Source organism: Electrophorus electricus, chromosome 19 (assembly GCF_013358815.1).
Source record: "Electrophorus electricus isolate fEleEle1 chromosome 19, fEleEle1.pri, whole genome shotgun sequence".
In the NCBI taxonomy this organism is placed as follows: Eukaryota; Metazoa; Chordata; class Actinopteri; order Gymnotiformes; family Gymnotidae; genus Electrophorus; species Electrophorus electricus.
Genome location: NC_049553.1, coordinates 1,618,258 through 1,640,110, shown reverse-complemented (window position 1 = coordinate 1,640,110; position 21,853 = coordinate 1,618,258). Strand labels below are relative to the sequence as shown.

At 37.2% G+C, this 21,853-nt stretch overlaps 1 protein-coding gene across 1 annotated transcript; it reads left to right on the top strand.

Annotated features, from left to right (window-relative positions):
- Positions 1 to 15,377: 15,377 nt before the first annotated feature.
- On the top strand, positions 15,378 to 18,481 carry si:dkey-193b15.8 (protein FAM163A). The gene is given in 4 exon segments (XM_027014752.2): positions 15,378 to 17,574; positions 17,881 to 17,910; positions 17,913 to 18,136; positions 18,138 to 18,481. Coding segments are annotated over 4 exon segments (432 nt in total). The 5' UTR covers positions 15,378 to 17,481; the 3' UTR covers positions 18,223 to 18,481.
- The last annotated feature ends 3,372 nt before the right edge of the window (positions 18,482 to 21,853 follow it).

Below are 21,853 nucleotides of genomic sequence, written 5' to 3'. Positions count from 1 at the left end.
AAATATACTTACCTTGATCCTCAATCCAAAGTAGCCCTGAAACCCTAATTACAATTAAACAGGTGAAATACTTACGAGATATAAAATTCAAAGCATAGTAAATGGAGCCTAAGAATAATAGATTCAGAAAACAATAGATTCAAATGTTAACAGATTTTAATAATACTACTAATAATAGTAGACCTAGTTAATCAGTATTAGTCAAACCCCTAAACAGGAACAGATACAAACCCTGACCTTAACTAAAGTAGTTGGCAGTTGATAAACCCTGCGAACAGCAACACCTTAAGAATAAGTTTCCATGTCTTTACATCATTGTTATTTATTTTGACTGTTGAATGCTTTATGATCTGTGTTGGTGTATAGGATCCTATATGCAGAGCCCTTTTTACTAAACTTTAGAATACATTTTTAAAGCAGGTGCTACTTGTAGCAACAACAATCAGTATATTTATGGTGAAACAAATTAAATGGATATTTAGTGTGTGTGTGTGTGTGTGTGTGTGTGTGTGTGTGTGTGTGTGTGTGTGTGTGTGTGTGTGTGTGTGTGTGTGTGTGTGTGTGTGTGTGTGAGTAAGGGGAGAATGTGTTTGTGCGTGTAGGTGTGCAAATGCTCTAAGGAGTGTGCATGTGTGATGGAAAGAGCAGGTGGAGTTTTGCCATCTTGGCTCTCCTATGGAGAATCAGGAATATATGATTTTACATTTACATTTTTGGCATTAAGCGGATAATCTTATCTAGAGCAACTTACAAAAATGCATTGTCATCTACTCATAGAATGTGCCCTATGCAGTACAGGTTAGTGTTCAAGATACCTTTGAACACTGCTAAAATACAGAGAATACTGCTGAAATACAGAAATCAATGCTGATGCCAAGAAGAAATGCAAAATAAGCATAAGCTGTATATCAAGCAACCACAGGATCAATGGAAGCAGGATTAGTGGTTATTTATGGTCAGTGATAGCTCAGTGGTTAAAGTACTTAACCTGTAATCAGTAGTTTGCCAGTTCCAGCACCACCATGTTACCCCTGTTGGGTCCCTGAGCAAAGCCTTTAACTCTCAATTGCTGTATTCAGTCATAATTATAAGTGACTTAAATGTGTCAGCTAAATGCCATAAGTGTACATTTAAATATTCCATGAATAGATAAGTCTTCAGTCTGCATTTGAAGACTCTGCTCTCTTGGACAGCCAGTGGAAGTTCCACCATCTGGGATCCAGGACAGAGAATAGTCTTGATGCCTGTCTTTCATGAGACTTGAATGTATGTTGTTGTAGTTTTTTATTTATTGTTCTAATGGTCAAGGGGGGGGAATGCTGAACTTTTGTGAGGTGCTTTGCGCAGAGACGTGCGATACATAGTAAAATCAGAAATGTGGAGAGAGACCGTTGTACACATACACTTGGTAAACTTGCATGGGCGTTCATTTGAAATAAAATTTTTATTAAGCCTGCTTTCGACGCAGCCTACCTACTTTAGATCTTTTCATATTGAAATATTTCTATGGATGTGGAATCTCGATTGTTATTTTCGGTAGCCTATAAGATTATGCATTTTGATCTCTCAAACGGCATATTTCGTTTTTGTTCATATGAAAAATTCAAATTCAGATTCAAAAGGTATTTATATAGCGCTTTTTACAACAGGTGTTGTCACAAAGCATCTTAACAAATGTTCAAGTCCAAGCCTCCAGTGAACAAGCCAAGGGCGACAGTGGAAAGAAAAAACTCCATAGATCATGAGGAAGAAACCTTGAGAGGAACCAAGACTCAAAGGGGGCATCTTCCTCTGGCCGACTCGACATTAACGTGAAGAAATTTTTGCTTTTGTCACCACCAAAACGTCGGTTAATGCCCTGAACTCTTCTGTGAGCGTATCATCGCTCAGATTGTTGCATTCTCCCTAGAGACCACCGGGCGCTCATAGTATAATACAATGGTCAGTGAGCCGCAATCTGGGTAATGATACTAATTCCTCTGCAAGCTCTGGTATGCAATATTATACATCCCCACAACGTCGCTGAGATGAAAAAGACCATAAAGAATCACATTTGCAACAAATGAGGTGACAGCGATTCGTGTCGAAAACAGAAGTACCTCACTCGGACAGTTTGCATTTTCTGCTAAGGAAGCAAATATTTAGACAACCCATCACAGATTGATAGAGGCTGTCGAACTGCAGCTATTTGGAAAATAACTTTCACTCTTATTCTAGAAACTAAACTGGGGAAGAAGCGGGTCCCCCCCCCCCCCTTTTTTTTTCAAGGTAATCTTATCACGGAATCTATCCTAAGTATTAGGCATTTATTTAAAAGTGGTTTTATAAGGTTCATTCCGACCTGAAAAGTCTGTTGGCATCGGGATATTTATTTACATATTGCAGTCGGTTTATAATCGCTCTCGTTTGCACGGATTTCTGTAAATGTATTGCGGTGTTGGTATATGGTACAGCTCTCCGTCATTTTTTCATACAAATCTTGTACATATAATCCCCAATTAAAGTACCCCAGACATTACCTCAAGTTATACATGATTACCGTAAGTGGTAGTTACTGGGCCTACTGGATGTCATTCACAGTCAATATTAGTCCAAATAAAGGTTACCGATACGTTTGAACAGTAGAATATGTGTCACTAAAATATTATCTCTGCGTGCAGCACAATTACTGTGGCTCCGACGTGGAACTATGTGCTTTCTATTGTAAACATACAAGACATTCACACAGATGGTCTAGTCTATGACCGTATATAGTTCTCAGACAGTAACGCTGCTAGGACTACTGTTTATGTGGATGTTATTATTTGTTTGGCTGGTCTGTCACACTGCTCTCTGAAGAATTATGCTCTTGGCATATATATTGCTTAAGGGTGGCCTAAGATTCTTGATATGAAGTGTGCAGATTAAAGTTTGCAAATTGAAGCCAGGCCCTATGAAGTGTGTGATGGTGATACTGCACTTACACACGCATGTGCACATGACCCAACTTTGCCTAATCAGACGTCTGGTGGGAAGTATTTGCTATGATGGTGATGGTGGGGGTCACCATGTAACATCAAGCTGTCTGTTTTTCTCACATTAATTCTGCTTCAAAGTTCTAACACATACTTAAAATAGAAAGGATTTAAACAAGCCATTGTGGCAGAAAAATATCTTAAATATTCAGCTATTAAAGTAGATTTTGTTTCAGGTCATGAGATAGATGCTTGATTACAACACAAACCAGGGTGGTGAACTGAACTCACAGATACTATGAGATGCATATATAATTAATGTTACTTTACATCATTTATAGGGACTCTAGTATGTGTCAGGTCAAGGACGGGATTTATAATTGCTAAAGAGAAATCAATTTTAATTATAACAGAAAATAAGGATTATTCAGTGAACATTCAGTGAAGTATTATTTAATGAACAACTTTTTGTGATTCTTTGTCCTCATACTAGGAAATTCATACTGGGAGCAACAAAGGCTGCTTATTGACTAAGGTAACATATCAAATTCACCTTCCAAAGGATTTTGTTATTGTGTAATGAGTTGAATAAGAGTTTTGATAGTGACAATCCCTCTAAACTGTGACTGGCAAATGGTGAACTGTGCAGGAAGCTCAACAAGAAAATAGTCCAATTATATTCCACCTTTGTTCTTCAACCTTTTGTTCTCTTCTGACAGTTATGCAGCGATCCCAGATTGAGGTAAGTGTCATCCTTACACAATGCAGGTGAGTGCTTTTTGATGAGGATGGAGGGAGAATGCTGTTCTTGACTATCTGTTATAATGGTTAGTGATGTAAAATATTGTTAAGGGGATGATAGATATGATACATTGAAAAAATAAATAAATAAAATTACAGGCTATGAATGAAGTCCATCAAAACTTTCATGAGGTAGAAGGTTCAGGGCTTGGGATGCTTTTAATTCTGATTTTTAAAATCACCCTCCCCCAACACCCCCGAGCCACCTTTGGCTCTTGTGCCTTGTGAGGAAATGCATATCTTAATAATGTAGAAAGACTTTCACCTCACTGCCTCCTTATGCTTAGATCAGTGTAATAAACTAATCTGGAAGAGGTGCTTCGGAGATATTCCGACAGTCTGTAGTGCATGCACAACCCAATTTGTTTGTGGAATGAAAATAATAGTTGGAAATATGATGCATTTGATGCTACTTTGCTGAGTTAGACTTATAAGTTGCTTTTTAAGTATTTCAGATAGGTAACCAGGATTAAGACTGAGATTCTTTAGAGCTGCATTAGTATTATCCCAGACTTTATGTGCATATACTGTTTGGCTCCGTTGAACGATGGCAGAATGGAGGAGCTTGGAGTTTGTAATGTAGAACCTGTCCTTTTAAAACACTACAATACTTGGTGCTAAAGTTTGGTTTGCTTTTGTTCTCACAACTCATGCAAGTTTTGTTTTTGCTTGATAAACCTGCAATTAAATCCCAGTGCATTGGAATTAAAACTTAACTAACAAAGGAATATTTGTTTGGATTCATAGATTAGCTATTCCTTGTCAGTATATTAAATAAGCAGGGTGTGAATAGTGATCAGAAAGACTCCACTCCTTTTATTAACTGCATGAAGCACTGTGATCTATAATAACTGAAGCTGCTAAAGTGTCCTTGGAGCATCCATAAACCTGACAGCAGGTTTTTGCTGAGCACAGCTGGATCCCCCTCACTCAGTGTATCCTGGGGCCATAGAGGACAATATGATTGGACTGAAATAGGGACATCCTTTAGTGTCCACTGCTGCTGTCAAGATTCTCTTAATCTTTGTTTGCAGTGTGGTGCCAATTATTTGTGACATAATTTATGTGTACTGTGTAGCCATTTGTAGTTCCTGTTATTTGTCTCAGAGACATCGTGAAAAAGTATGGCTTGGTATTTGTATAGTCAGAGTACATCAAGTAAGAGTGAAAAATATGAACAGTTTCTCATTAGAACTGTTTATTCCCTAGGACATCCTTATGTCTAAGATATACACACAAGAAAGCACACAAACTATTTCATTAAATAACAATCTTTTTGCTTTACACTGTTTTTCCTGTTTTTCTTTTGTATTGGTATTTGTATGTCATAACCAGTCCGTATTTTTCATGAAAACAAGTCTTCAAACGCAAACAATCCCACACATTTACAATCTGGAATATGTGACCAATTAGAATCCCCTGTCATTCATTTGTCCCAGTACATTACATTTAGCTGAAACAAAATAAATTACCAAAGAGCATTGATTTATGTTGTATTGAAAACATCTATATTCAATACATTCCATGCTTTCATCTCGTGGTCATCTTTTGTTCTGTAATACAATTGGACCACGGTTTTCCAAACATATAAAAATTAATAAAAATAACCCATTTAACTTCATTGTCCCAATATTTATCTTGTAATGATGTAGTAATTGATATTTGTGGGAATTGTTTGTGTATATAATTTGACTGTGCTTGGTGAAGCTCGTAGGGCCTACTGATGCAATTGTTCTTCCTTTTCTTTCCTTGTTGTTGTTTTTTTATAATTATTGCTCATTTTAACTGCCTAATATTTTTGTTGTTTTTTTAATTAAGATCATGTCATTTTATAATTCATACAGAGTATCTTAATTTGATTGCTTGTATTTTATCTGCTGTATCCTCCTTGCTCATATGGGATCCCAGCGCTACCTTTAAGTATCAGATAAATAAACAAAATGTAATTATATGTTTCACTCAACCTGTTCTTATATCTGTTTATTACTGCTTCACGAGTCCAAGTCCCCAGTGAGTAAGCCAAGGGTGACAGTGGCAAGGAAAAACTCCCTAGAGCATGAGGAAGAAAGTTTGAGAAGAAACAAAACTCAAAGAGGGGGTCCATCATCCTCTGGCTGACAATGAACACTGCAATATTAGCAATATAAACAATAAGGAGCAGAATAAGTAGTGAAAGATAACAATAAATAAATGATAAAAAATGAAAAAATAAGCAATTAATGGGTAGTCTGGTTTTCTAGAAGTCCTAGTCTGAAGGTGTGGTGAGCTACAGCAGGGGACATCAGGGGGTGGTTGGAGTAGCCATGGCAGCTGAGATGAGTTTAAGCTCAGTAACATCATGGCATCAGGGGTAGGTGTAGGTGTAAGGAAGAATATATTATTAGGCATGTCCAGGTATGAGGGTGTGTAAATTAGGGAACTAGAATGTGCAAAGATGGACTCCAGCAGATCTAGCTATGGCAGCACAGCTAAAAGGAAAGAGCCAGAAGGAAACACAGGCATGAGACACCCTGGAACATTAGCACTCCACCACTCTCAGTCAACAAACTTGAGTGACAAAAGAGATGTGGAGTGACAGTATCATAACATCCTAATTTACCACAACTCTCAATGCCCACGGACCCCCATATTTACAGCTTTACCTAAGATGGGTAAAATTAATAAAATGCCTGAGTGTACAGATAGGTTTTCAGCCTAGCCTTAAATATTGAGACTGTGTAGGTCATTAGAAGTATTTAATAATCAATACAAAATTTTACTTTGAGCCAGTGGAACATAGCTAAGGTAGGAGTAATGTGATAAAATTTTCTAGTTCTAGTAAGAACTCTGGCTACTTCATTTTGAACTAGCTGGAGCTTGTTTAGACACTTAGTGGTACAGCCAGATAGTAAGCAATTACAGTAGACCAATCTTAAAGTGATAAATATTTGGACTAGCTTTTCATGTGAGGAGAGTATGTTTCTCAACTTTTAATCAGAATGTTGCCAGTTCAAGCCCCACCACTGGCATGTTGCCACTGTTGGGCCTCTGAGTAAGGCCCTTAACCCTCAAGTTGTATTTAGTCATATTAAGTCAAGCATGTAAGTCGCTTTGGATAAAAGCGTCAGCTAAATGCCATAAATGTAAATGTAACTGTTCCTAATCTTTGAAATGTTCCTGATGTGGAGAAAGGCAGTCCTAGAAATATTATTTAAATGAGTTTCGAATGAGACTGGGATCCATAATAACTCCAAGAGCTTTAACTGTTAGAGAAGATGTGATTGGTAGACCACTGAGGTTCACTGAGTAATTATGGAGTGAAGACCTAGTTGTCTCTGGACCCAATAGAAGCACCTCTGTTTTGGCAGGATTAAGTGAGAGAAAGCTCCTCAACATCCAGTGTCTGATATCCTTTATTCATTCCTCAATAATACTAAAATGTTATATGTCCTCTGGTTTAGCTGAGACATTAGCGTAATAGTGCAAACTAGCACAATGTTTATGTATAATGTCACCTAGAGGTAGCATATATAAAGAAAAAAGTAGAAGCCCTAGAACAGATACTTGTGGGACACCATAGCTAACTTTGTTGTATGTTAAAAAGTCTCCATTTATGTTAACAAACTGGTAGCAACCAGATAGACAAGATTTAAACCAGGAAAGGGCTAATCCCCTAATCCAAACAACATTTTTGAGTCTCTCTAGTAAAATGTTGTGATCTGTAGTGTCAAATGCTTCACTCAGATCAAGCAATAATGTCTACACTGTATGTCAGTTCTAAATCAAGCATATTTCCACCAGAGTGTGTGGGTTCTCTAATACACTGAGTGAACCAATTGATTCTAATATAGAAATAAAGGATGATCTCAGAGGCACTATCTTGGGCACTATCAAAGTGAATGTTGAAATCAACAATAATAGCGCTTTCTAATAGAGTGACTAGATTAGAAAGGATATCGGCAAACTCATTAATAAATCCTGAATAGGGTCCTGGTGGCCGATAGATACTAATTAGTGGAAGAGGCTAGCTAGGCTTCTTATTACTGGCTGCATTGTTTATGTTAGTAAAAAGAATTTAAAATTCTTATACATAGCTGTATAAGGACATGCTTCATTTAAAGCTATATACTCATTTGGTCTGATCCATGTTTCTGTTAGACAGAGTACATTAAATCTATGATCAGTGAGGATTTCATTTATCATGAGCACTTTTGATGTTAGGAATGACATTTAGTGATACTAGCTTTACTAAAATAAAAGTGCAAAAGATTCTCAATATAATAAAATACATTTTCTTGGATGGAAGAAAACATCCAAGCATTAGTCTTCAATACGGCTAAATCAACATTGGCCAGTGAGAGCATGTGGGGATAAATAGTTGAATATGAAATGGTAAACATGTGCTTAATAATTAGTAAGTTAGGCTTATTAGGCTGAATGGGATGTGGTGAGTGATTGTGTGCTGTGACTGGTGGACTAATGTGTGTATTTTTACATTTTTAATATAAACTAGTCATGGTTATGTTGTGTTTCTTTAGATAATTGACTGATACCCTTTTCACGTGTTACTATGTGAGTGAAGAGCCATCACATTTTCTGGTCTCTACCAATTAAACCATTTCCTTTTGGAACATCCTATTAGCCAATTCATCATCTTTCTACTACCGTGTTTGGATTTAGAAGACTAAATCACACAGGACATTGGAGTCCCACCCAAAGAATTTTTGTAGACACCAAATTTCATTTAGGCAATGACAGCACAGTCGCATAACCATCATTGTCCTTCAGATTGTGTGTTTAATTAAGTTTCTTTCAAAACTTCCTAAAAAAGCTTGAACACGTATTGTTTTCTCTGTTGTATGCATTGTGGGTTTTGTGCATGTTCTGTCTGTAATTGCAGCACCAGACCTAGAACTCTGTCCTCTGACCGACCTGAGTATTGGTTTTCTACCTTTGCTATATATATATATATATATATATATATATATATATATATATATATATATATATATATATATATATATATATATATATATATATATGTAGTTTTCCACCAGGTTAGTGAGACTCTTCTCTTGTACAGTTAGTGTGGACTGTCTTGACATCTTTCAGCATTTAGCGTTTGTCATACCTGCATGTCGTTAGGCCTGTTTTAGGGGTGCTATAGTCCCCCTTAAATGTTCTTTAGCATAATAAGCATGGATTATTATCTTAAATCTCAATAGTTCATATTTATTATATCCTATTCAACTATGCCTTCACGTCTACAAATTACTCAGATATAAGTGTGTTACGACCTAAGAGAGGTGCTGCTGCCACACAACTGCCCTGATAACTGAACCACAATTTGAATCTGAAAGATTTAAATATTTGGGTAATCTGTGACACCGTTGACTATCACACAGCAGGTATTAATGGATGGTTCTTTAATTATTTTTGCAATTATCCTGGGGGGCTTAGCCCCCCATTCATATATTTCTAATATACCTATTTATTATTCCATTCAGTGTCTCTGTTCATGTTTGATATTCAGTTTACCACAGTTTATTACAGTTACAGTATTATTTACATATCTACAATTCCACCCTTTATTCTAACCTAGAACATTACACCTATTTCTTCTATGAATAATTGACTGCTGATTTATCAGAAACCTCTCAAGAAAGTCCCATTTAAGATCCCTATCATGCCCTGCAAGATAGTTCCATCCATTATTAAATTAAATCCATTAAAACCTGGTGCTAATTATAGTCTTAACTAATGGAGGATTTAAAGTTGCTTGTTTATTTAGGCCACTTTCACTGTAAATTATGAATTGCTGTAAATTTGACATAGCATAACAGTTTAATCATCTCTGGTGGTTTATAAGATAATGTATTTACCATTCACTCTATACAGCTTGCTGAGATGGCATGGTACCAGTACCCTGCAGATTATGCAGGGAACAACCTCCAACAAAGCAGATATATTACTATAACAGAGAAGGGTTCTCGAGGAGAACTGGGTCGGTCTCTCTGGTTTCATGGCAACAGACATATATATGTGCATGTGTGTATTGATCTGCAAAGTCATTGGTGTAATTGAGTGAGCAGATGATAAACATCCATACAGACAGACACACCCTCACAAACACCATAGACAAAAATAAACTTGTGTATGTAGCTTGCAAAATTTGACTGTTTTTAATTAGTATGATGTCCATTAAAATATTACTGCTATATCTTTAAAAATATGTTTTTCTTGGTTTTGTAAATCACATCTTTGTGATTCTTTTTCACCCCTGTCTAGTTCAAGTTCACTGTTCTCACCATTTTAATTTCTTTGTTTTATGTCTGTGGCAAATACAATAGAAGATTAGCAAATTAAAAGCATTATAATCACTATACAAAGCAATTTGATCATATAAAGAGAATACTTAACTTGCCTAAGACACTATTTGAACCATCTTAAATGATTATCTTACTCTACCGAATATTACAATACTGTCTAGCTACCAAAAGTCTAGAATACAAAAATGGTATGGGGGCTATGACACCACATGCTATATTTACCACAAGTAATCTGTTAATCATTTTATGGAGAGTTATTATTCGTTGAGCTTGACTCACTGTTTGTTTTAATTTACCAGTTATTAAATGTGGTGCCCACTTGAATCACTGTGTATGCCAACACTGTGAGAATGCAGTCCACAAGAAAAAAAGGGGTTACCCATGTTCCTAGGTTTATATACTTAGTCATTTACAAACTCAGCCTTGTTAGTACAGTAAGCATTCATCCTTCTCTAAATAGCTATGCTTATGTCCTCTTTTTATTAAAGCAGTCTGTAGTATTAGTGCTGATGAAGACTGCTCTAGTCCCTCGAAGTATGGCAAGATTAAATCCATTACACCTGTTTCCTCTATAAATAGCCCAAGAGAGTCCCATTTAAGATCAGTTTAAAGTACAGTTTAATGCAGAAATGTGTAGAGGGTGTAGTATGTGAAGTCTATGTGGTTTGGGGGACTTGCAGTGGACACAGTATGTGAAATTTGCTTTGTTGTGAAATGTTGTTTAAACATCCTCATTCATTTTCTCCTGCAATATACTCACTTCACCAGCACTAGGTTTGAGTTTTTCATGAAATGTCACTCACAAATGTCAACCACATTTACATTTACAACATTTGGCAGGCTCCCTTATCCAGGTCAACTTACAAAAGTTGCTTTGTCATTTACTCATAGAGTGTATCCTAGCTAGTACAGTGGGTTACATTTCAAGATACCATTAAACAAGAATGCTGTAGAAACACAGGGATCAATGCTGATGCATTCAAGTGCAAAACATGTATAAGCTCTATCTCAGACAATAAGTGCAGTAACAAAGAAGACCCTACAATAAATACTAGAGTTTCAGTAACTCAACATATGTGCAAGGTCCATTGTAATTTAAATATTCCACAAATAGATGGGTCTTCAGTTTGCATTTGAAGACTGTAAGGGACTCTGCTGTCTGGACAGTCAGAGGAAGTTCATTCCACCTTCTGGTGGCCAGGACAGAGAATAGTCTCAATGCTTGTCTTCCATGAGACTTGAAGAATGGTGTTTCAATCTGAGCCATACTTCAGGGTTCAAAGTACTCAAGGTACAGATCGGGCTTTGACCATTGACCCTATGTATGGAGGGGCTGGACCATTTATGGCTTTGTATACATGCATCAAGGTTTTAAATCTGATATAGGCTGCTACTGGAAGCTAGTGAAGGAAACACAGCAGCAGAGTGACCACACACACACACCTCCAATGAAGCAGATACAGTACTATAACATAGATGGGTTCTTGAGGAGGACTGGGTCAAAATCTTGTGTGTGTTTGTTTGCGGGTTTGAGCAGATAAGGGTTAAGGGCCTTGCTCATGGATCCAACAGTGGCAACCTGGTGGTGGTGGTGGTGGTAGGGCTTGAACTGGCAACCTTATGATTACTAGTTACGTGCATTGAACTACCACCAGACACACACAAAACTTGGACACTGTCCAGGAAAGTGCATGGGAGATTTCTTTAAACAGCATTATTTCTCACTGCTGTATATAATTTAATGCTTGGACTCCAAAAAAGGAGGCCAGGTCATGGAGTGCCTCACTTTGAAAGACTCTGATTTTAGTGATGCAGTATGCAGGCAGGGAGGCTGCAGCTCACACTGTCTAGATCACTTAGTTGCAGGAGTCAAAACATCCCAGACTGTCAGTAGTATAATTTAAACCATAGTGTGCTTTGAAACATGTTGAGAAGAGACCACAAACCATGCAACACGTATATACAGAGACCAGGTGAATAGGTTAATTTTTATTCACAATCAACAAAACATAAATGTCATTGTGACTTGTTACCGTTATTCTCAAGGTGTGTTATTGGGTAGATTTCAGGAGGGGAGGAGATGCAGAGGCATAATAGGACAGTAGTTGCAATGGAATTGACCTCTGATACCTCTGATAGCACTCTTCCAGTGCTCCCAGTCCAAGTTTGTCCTCTGGTCATCAGCATTGCACTCTGGGACAACAATTCTGCCTTTTGAAGAGAGGGGATGAGGTTCTGGGTTCCACTAGACCACGACTGTCATCAACTGTCTAGTAGCATTACAGCAATATTTTTACTGTGTCATGGTTTTGAGCCTATGGGGTAGCTTGCTGTAATAATAACCAGCTCCTCTTACAGCCCTCCTGAAAGGAGCAGCGACCAAAAGCTCCGCTGGAGCCAAGAGGCAGAGCGAGCATTCAGACAGCTAAAGAAAGCATTTACCACTGCTTCCCCTCTTTGACATCCTGACCCGTCTATCCTGTTCGTGGTGGAGGTAGATGCCTTGAACATAGGCGTAGAGGCTGTTCTATCTCAGAGACATGAGGCTTCCAAACTACACCCTGTAGAGAATTTTTCCCATAAACTGTACCTGGCTGAACGTAACTATGGAATAGGAGAATGTGAACTGTTAGCCATCAAACTGGCTTTAGAAGAATGGAGGCACTGGTTGGAGGGGGCTAACCATCCTTCCTCCACTGGCATAATGCCTTTTGAGTGTTTCCTAGGCTACCAGCCCCTGATGGCCCCGTGGACCTCATTTAGGACTGATATCCCCGCTGTGGATGAATGGATGCAATGCAGCAAGAGGGTATGGGAGGAGACGTACCAGTGAATCGAACACGCACTCCAGTGATATAAGGAACTAGCGGATGGACATAGAGGAACTACTCCCGCATATCATCTGGGAGACCGCGTATGGCCCTCTACGCAGGATTTCCATAAACTGGGTTCATGTCGCAAATTGGGTCCTAAGTATATCGGTCCCTTTGAAGTACACAAGTCTCGCTGTCGTTCCAGGAAGAAGGACTAAAGTTCCTAATGAAGCGTCAGTAGAAGTTCGCAAAGCTGAAGAAACTCTGGAGCTTCTTGACTGTGGTCGGTGTGGGTTAAGTGAGAATGGCCTCTATCTTACAGTCATCCATAGTGATACCAACCTGGCTGATTACATATCCCAAGAAGGTCGTAATAGTGATATGGAACTAGCATTTCTCTCCTTTCACATACAGTCCATTGTCCAGGAGTTTCTTCAAAACAGACCGGACATGTCATATGTGAGATTCCAGATCCCATGAGTATATGAGGATGTCATCGATGTACAGGATTACAGTTTCCTATGTGTTCCTATGTGTGTCATTGATAAATGCTTGGAAGACAGATGGTGCCAAGAGGCAGAGCGAGCAAAGTTATGCCACACCCTGTGGTGACCCCTGGTGGTACTGAAGTCTTCCACTTGTATCAGGTTGTATGCACTACGGCGGTCTAATTGGGTGAAGTATTTGGCTTCTCTTAGCTGTTCTAGGGCGACAGGGACAAGCAGTATTGGGTATGCATATTTTCTGGATATCTGGTAGAGTTTGTGATAATTGATGCATGGATGTAGAGTCAATTAGGGCTGTAAACAGAGAGGACGGAGTGTGAGCCCGAACATAGACAGGTACTGTAAATTACTTCACTACCATCTTTTTGAGGGGTATGATCCCTACCTTGGCAAGTGGTTTGGAGTCCATGCCTCCTCTATGGGACAAGGAAGCAGACTTGTTGGGTCTAATACGACACTCCCTGATAATATGTCCTGAAGACCAACAGTACAGGCATAGTCCCTCCTGGAAATGGCGTCTCCTCTCCTCCTCAGTCAGGTGAGAGGAATCACATTGCATGGGCTCTGCTTCATTCTCTTGTCTGGGATCTTCTCTTGTTACAGGAGTGGTATAAGTTAAGCAGGTACTGTTGGTCTTTGTTCTCACAGAAAACGGTCAAGCCAGATGGCTAGGCCTATAAGCTGATTGAGGTTGAGCTCGTCAACTCGGTAAGCCAGGTCATGCAGTACCTCTGTATTCAGACCATTACGGAAAGTGACAAGCAGGGCCACATCGTTCCACCCAGTACCAGCAGCAACGGTATGGAACTTACAGGCATAGTCTGACACAGAACGGTTGCCTTAGCGGAGTTTGGTAAGCATTTCTCCACATGCTCTTCCCTCATGTGGGTGATCGAAAATGGCTTTAAATTGAGCGATAAAGTCCTCTTAAGAACATGGTGGGTGAATAAGCCAGGGTCAAAACCAGGAAAACAAAGACAGGGTTAATCCAAATCATTAAGGTAAACAATCAGAGTCAAAAAAACAGAACGCAATCATAAACCAGGTAAACTATTCCAAAAAAGGGGCAGGCAAAACTCAGAAGACAGAAGAGCAAAAAAACAAAACCAATACACAGGAGAGAAATCAAGAAAAGAATGCTCGGTATGCACAGTAGATACTAGTGGCAATACTTCACAATACTGGGAAGTTCTAGGCAGGTCTAAATACAGTCGAATGTAGAGAAACAGGTGATGTCAATATTCCAGTGATGAGGATCTGAAGGAATATGTATGATTGGTTGCATTGTTAGCCGAGTTATGAACAGCATGTTGGCTGTTGTAGTGTGCTTGGGGTTCGGCCGACATAACACTCTGTGGTAATGGGGTGACCAATGGAGGTGAGAGAAAGCTCAGGAGTCAATGCCTTCAGCGTATTTTTAGATTTTTTTTTTTTTTTTAAAGGAGACAAAATGAAAAACCATGCATGCGGATCCATCGACTTGCCAGGACAAACGAACAAACAAAAAACATACGGGGTTCTTCTTAGCATTATTTTTAGTGCCTTCTTTGTTCTACTTACTGACAAAACATTGGGGCTTCAAACAGTAAGACAGACTTTAAAAACCTTGCACAGCATAGGCAGTACCAGAGTCCATGTTTGCCCTCCTCTCTCCCAAGCGAAAGACTTGGAGTGCCTTTTAAGCACTAAACTCCTGCCTAAATTGGAAGTAAAATACATTTAGACAGGTGATACTTTCTTCTCCACAGAAATATTGCTTGCTAATTCACAAAAAAGCACTTAAATAAAGCATGCACTGTTCTCAAATAAAACATGTTCAGAATAACCACAAAATAATTCAGTTAATTTGCACATTAAGTTTAACCTATGTGTATGCCATGCCCCCTGACCCCAACCCCATGATGCATATTTCTGAATGCACACTTACTCAAGAAGTGTACACATGGAGAGGAAACAGGTAAGCACATAGCCCATGTTTAACTTGTGATTAATTTTTATTGTAATGTAACTTTACAGCATGACCAGAACTGTCTGGGAAGGAATTATATCATATGCATTGGTCACATAGGCTACTTTCAGTTCATTTCATCACTGCCAAACTCCAACATTGCTGTTGTAATCCCAAATAACTACTTAAATCACAATGGCTATTGTCAGAAACATTAAAACATGAACAAAAGTTGAAGGAACATAGATAATTTATACAGTCCCAAATGGCACCCTAAGTGTGGTCTTCCTCAAAGTTCATACTTTGGCGATTTCAGCAACATGCATGTCCTCAGGAGCTTCTTTAAAATCGTACATGTGGGAAAGACTATTCTGTACCTAACAATAACCTGAAATTAGTATCAAGAGTTACTACTGTTAATTCCTCTACAACTAATAATCCTGTGATAGATGAAAATACTGTGCGATTTTCCATGATTCTCTTTCACTAAATATTGTATATTGTGTATTGTACTGTATATTGTTCACTGTATATGTATATTGTGCTACAACAGAGCTGAATTACCTCTGTACCAGATGCATGTACCACTTGTCATGTGACAATAAAAATAATCAATCAAGTGCAGTTTCAAAGATATAATAAGCACAGATGTAGCACAATAACTGGATTACAATATTTACATTTTGTACTTTTTATGCAGATTTTACATTTATTTTAGAAATGTAAAGTATATCATTAATTTTACTACATGACCTGTACATAATTAATATTACTTTATTTCAATATACAGAAGTACTTAAATGTTCCAGGGATCCATATGTTTATTCTTTTAACCTATACAAACATTTTAGATGTTTGCCTCATTCATTGACTCAGGCCTCAGTCATTATCATGATACTCTTCAAACTGACAGCATAATTTCTATTATTATTTATCATAATCAATTATATTGATATATATCATGATAAATATTGATCGCCCCCTCCCTGGCGACGTCTTCTGTTTTGTTTTTTTCCTGGTCTTTGTTACATCTGCTTCCTTGTTTTGGTTTTGGCATCTCCTACTTTATTTCTCTGCCCCTTATAAAATTCACCTGTGTCTTGTTAATTAAAGAATTAATAGTTAATTTTTGTATTTAAGCCTGTGTTTTTTTTACCCATGTGGTCAGTTATTTTGTACATTTCGTATCCTTTTACTAAGTATATTAGTTTTGTGCTCTTCATTGTTCTAGTCTGTCAGAATACTACTTTCTGATGTGCAGGAAGTGGAAAAGAATTTCTGTTTTATAGTGTAGCCTAGTGGTAAAATAACTTTTATTCTTGTTTTTACAACATAGATTTTTATTTTTACTCTGTTTATTTTAAATTAATACTGGCATGATGTCAATCATGCACCTTAGATTTGCATTGTGGGAAGTGTGTGTTCAGTTTGATGTTGGACTACGATGGCTACTAATTTGGTAATCAGCCAATTATACTGTCCTTCTAATAACCTTCAAAGAAGAAGCAGTTGAAACAACTCTGTAAAAAAGGATTCTTCTATCCTGTTTTGGTTCAGATACTACAGGCCTCACATATATAATATTCTGGCCTTTAACATTTCACACTACACATGCATACATTAATAATAATAATAATAGTAATGATACCCTTTCCATTTTAAGTCATCTTAATGCCTTTTTGGCTTACCAATGCTACAGTTGCATGACTCAAGGTGTGTTTAATGCAAAAATGATATATATGACAGTAATTCAGGGCAATCCCTTTGCCTATTTTGGTATATATAAATGAGGCACCAGTGTGCCAGCATTTGTTTTTAGATAGTTGAAGCTTATTAATCAATTCCACTTAAATCAGCTGTTTTGATGTTGCACAACAATTTCACAAATCAAACCTAGAGTAGCTTATGCTACTTTCGTGGCAGTCAAATCTGCACTCATTTGTATGAAATGATGATGAATAAGGGCTATTGTGTTTTGCACCACAAAGGAACAATATCTATGTTTATCTATGGAAATAAGGTTTTTCTGGGAGCCAATAATGTGTATGTGCATATCTCCATTTAATCTTCACTTCCCTACCTCTCGCTTACCCTTCCTGTTATGTGTCTACCTCTCTCTTCTTGTATAGGGGTTGATGGAGATTTGGTCGGATGACAGCTGGAACTGTTGTCATAACTGGATGAATTCTCGCCACTGTGATACCCCTGTGTATCATTGCGGTGCTCTGTTACTGTCAACTCCAGGTAAACACCGTCTTTCCAACTACATGTTTAGTCTGATGCTGTTCAGTAAGAATTATGATGTTATGCTATTGTGCTATTATGCTGTTAAGAATTATGTTTTATACATTCAAATTACTCATACAGCTTTACTTCACATATTCTGTTAATATAGTATTCATTTAGTCATCCTCAATAAAGATAAATCTATTTAAACTCAGACAAAATGTTTCATTTCAAATGTTCAGTTCAGCAGTATTGGAAAAAAATATGGAGTGGAATCAAACTTTCTCTTTACTTTCTTCATTCTCCCTGTTGTGGATGGATCAGTATTACTGCTGTAAGAGGAATGACTCTGAAGTAGGCACAAGGGGCCCCGAGGGGCCCCGAAGCCACAATTTGCCTGTAACGCATGCAGTGCCCCAGCTATGGATGGGGCAGCTGTTACTCCGCTGGTACTGCCCTATGAGCCAACCCCATCTCACAGCTACTGCCCTAACTGCACACCCTACTACACCAGCAATGTTCGAAATGGAGGGAAGCAACTGGCCTTCATGCCGGGTCTTTATGAGAACACTGGCACCACTGGCCATACTGAAGGGCCCCATGCTGATTCTATGCAGCCCCAAAGACTCATACACCAATACACGAGCCATCAGCACTGATGTCTGATCCCCACCCATTCCACACAGCAGAAGCAGAGCACAGGGAACCAGCCCAGGTACAGAGGTCGCACCCTATGTTTTTCTGTGTGTTGCACTCAGTTTTGACAGAGACAGAGAACACTATGAGCTTCATGATGGATGGGGTAACTGTGGTTTATTTTAAATCTTTTAAAATGTATTTTAAAGACTCCTACAGTGTCATTCAGTTGGAAGTCGGTGGAAGGCAAACATTCACTGACCTGCTCTGATAGAATCATCATTGTTCATTTAAGGACAAGCTGTTTAATAGCTTTCAAACACTCCCTAAACTACTGGAAATATTTCCAACAGTTTAGGGAGTGTTTGAAAGCTATTCATATATATATATATATATATATATATATATATATATATATATATATATATATATATGAAAGATTGGCATTTTCATTTTATTCGAAATTAATTGCAGTATTTCATTAGAAGTCCCTCTCAGACAGAATCTTGAGTCATCTCTTAGTATGATAGGGAATAAAAATAGTTAAATGATTTTCATCTTAATTATGTAAAATTAATGCATACTAATGTGTCCCCATAGGTGTATTGTTGAGTAGAATGATGTTGGAATATATCATATTAAGCCCACTAACCCACTAACAAAGACAACAGTCAACAGTTATATGTGATTCTTGTTTGGTGTGTTTGATGTGTGTTTTGTGTGTGCATGGTCTGTGCTCAGGCTATGGAACAGTTTGTAATCTCTCTTTTGACTTCTCTTTTGCTGCTCTGTTGAACAATTGTAAAGTTCTGTTGCTTATATTAATTCATATTTTAAAGTCTGTGAATCTGTAAAAATGTCCAGTTATACAGCAATGTGCAGAGCGTTGTTACTGATATTTCGAAATGTATTTAATCCATGTGCCTTACTTGATGCATTTTATTTGTGCAAATTTGCCCTTCCTTGCAACTGCTAAAAAAAAAATAAAAATAAAAGAATTTAAAAAACAAACAAACAACCAATTAAAGTGATTAAAATGCAGCAGACTAATCTTTAGTGTTCATAAATAATGTCTCTTTATGTCACCAAAATTATGATGGCAACTATAAGAACAATTTTGGTTGTTTATTTTATTTATAAATGTATTTTAAATTATTTTTAATTTATTTAAGTTACAAAAGAAAATAAAGGGTTAACATTACACAGAGAAATGAGTGAAGTGTTCCCACTACACACAAACATAAATAGGAAGTAGGGCTTTCAGTGTAACATTCAGAACCTAATAAAAAATATAAGAAGAAACACCAGAAAATGTTTTACAAAGTGCAAATGAACAAAGTCAAATGATCAAAGTAATATATAAATAAAACAGCTATTTAACCTTTTGCAAACAAAACTCTAAAGGAGACCACATTACTACAATTTTTTCTGAGTTATGATGCAGAAATTGTTTAACCACATCTTGATAGAGGGGATCTCTGGCTTGAATCATAAAAGTAACAAATCTTTTGACTAAGTAAATTCTAAAATTTAAAAGACAAACACAAAGACACATTTACTGAGTGTAACTGTGTATTTTGTTGCAAAACCAAAATACATGCTATTTACTATCTATATCCACAGAACATTTAAAATATTTTTGATATATTAGGGAATGTTTTCTGAAAGCTGAGTGAGGTAAGATGAATTCTGTGAATAATTAAAACTTTTGCTATTGAACACTGAGGTAGGTGTAGGGAAGATTCTGTTAGTTACAGTCATCCATTCCTGGTTGCTAAAAATCAAATCAAGGTCTTTTCCCCAGATTAACTTTAATATATCAAGTCCAAATTAGACAAAATGGTATATCATTTGGAATTACCTTTTAAATTACTAAGAGAAGCAAACTGTTTCTAAATTCTGTATGAATAAGTTTAATATTATTAGTCTTCACTAATGAACTGAAAAAAATATTTAATTTGAAAATACCACAGACTCTGCCAAAGGATTCTTTGATCTGACCAAATTAGATCAATGATCTATCTGTTTGGAGAAATCTATCAGACCCCTTGACATCCAATCTCTAAGACTGATATGATTAATGTGTGATGCCACATCAGGATTCAGAGAGAATGGACCACAATGACAAGCAATTTGGGATTTTTACATAAAATCTTGCATCACTCAAGACAAGCAAGACAAACGCTGTGTAGTAAATATGGTATCTTATCAAAATTATAAAAGAAAGGTAGAGGTGTTAGGTTATTTCATGTTTCATCTGAGCTGACCAGAAATAACCTCATATTGGACAAAGATGCACCACCAATTGATTTGTTTCAGAAATAAAATTTTAATAGGGGGTATTTTGTTTTTGCAAATGTAATTGGATATTATTAAATTAATATAATGGTGAGATAACATGGAAAAATTTGGAACAAGTAAAGCATTCAAGGCTGAATATTCATCTTAGTCATCACATTAATTCTACCAAAAAATGTAACTGGTTTCCAGATTGTTGGGTTTTTTTTACAACGAAACAGAATATTTGGCTTTATATATATGCCTCAGGTCAGCAGTAACAGTCAAACCCAGATATTCAAAGCCAGTATTAGACAACCAGAAAGGACTATTCAGTGTACCATTACAGGATATATTCATTTGTAAGGCCATAGATTTACTAAAACTGTAACGGTGAGTGGTAAGGACGCATGTGCAGAGAAGCGCGAGATTTATTATGGGCAAATACAATATCAGAGTCGTTGTAGGAGTCCAGGGTCATAGAGCCAACACGGAGATTAATGGGGATACATTACAAACAAACAAACACACACGAAGGCAAACAGGGGAAGCAGGCTATAACAGAGGCTAGGAAACACGAAGGCTAGGATAACAAAACAGGCTAACAAACGAAGGCTTTCAAACATCCAGACATTAAACCAAACACAATGAACCTAACACGAATAAATAAACAAACATAAGGATTTAAATTCAAATAAACACGCACGAAATCAAAGAAACACAAACAGGAAAACATGGAACATGGAGGCTGGGAGGGACTAATCGTTACAAAAACTAATCCTGGGAGATTAAATATATGACTGTAGGAGTAGTGATAACTAGATTTTTCAGATGTAAGAGATTGTTATCTACATATAACAAAATACAGTGATCTGTTGGTACCAAAATCACCCAAGAGATTTTTATACTGCTCCTAATATATTTGGCTAAAGGTTCTATAACTAAAGCAAATACAAGAGGAGATAGAACAGCCTTGTCTGCAGCTTCAGCCAATGCAGAAACTCTCAGACACTAAATTGTTTGTATTAATGGTTGCTGTTATTTATTTATTTATTTCACTTTTATTTAAGCAGGAGGTCCCTTGAGATTAAAATCTCTTTTTTAAGGGACACCTTGAAACCAAGATAGCACACCAAGTTATATTTGAAAATAGCAAATAAATTCATGAAATTATTCAGGAGTCAGTGGACATTGTCAGACCCATATCTCAATTTAACCAATTCTGTCTGACTGGGCTTAAATATATTCAGAAAGAAATTTCCAATCTGAAGGCCAATACTTTTCTTTTTCCAATAACAAAATAATTGAAGCCATTTAACAAGATTCTGGAATTAAAATTTCTTTAAAGCTATCATTATTCATATGCATAAAGGTAGGACAAATG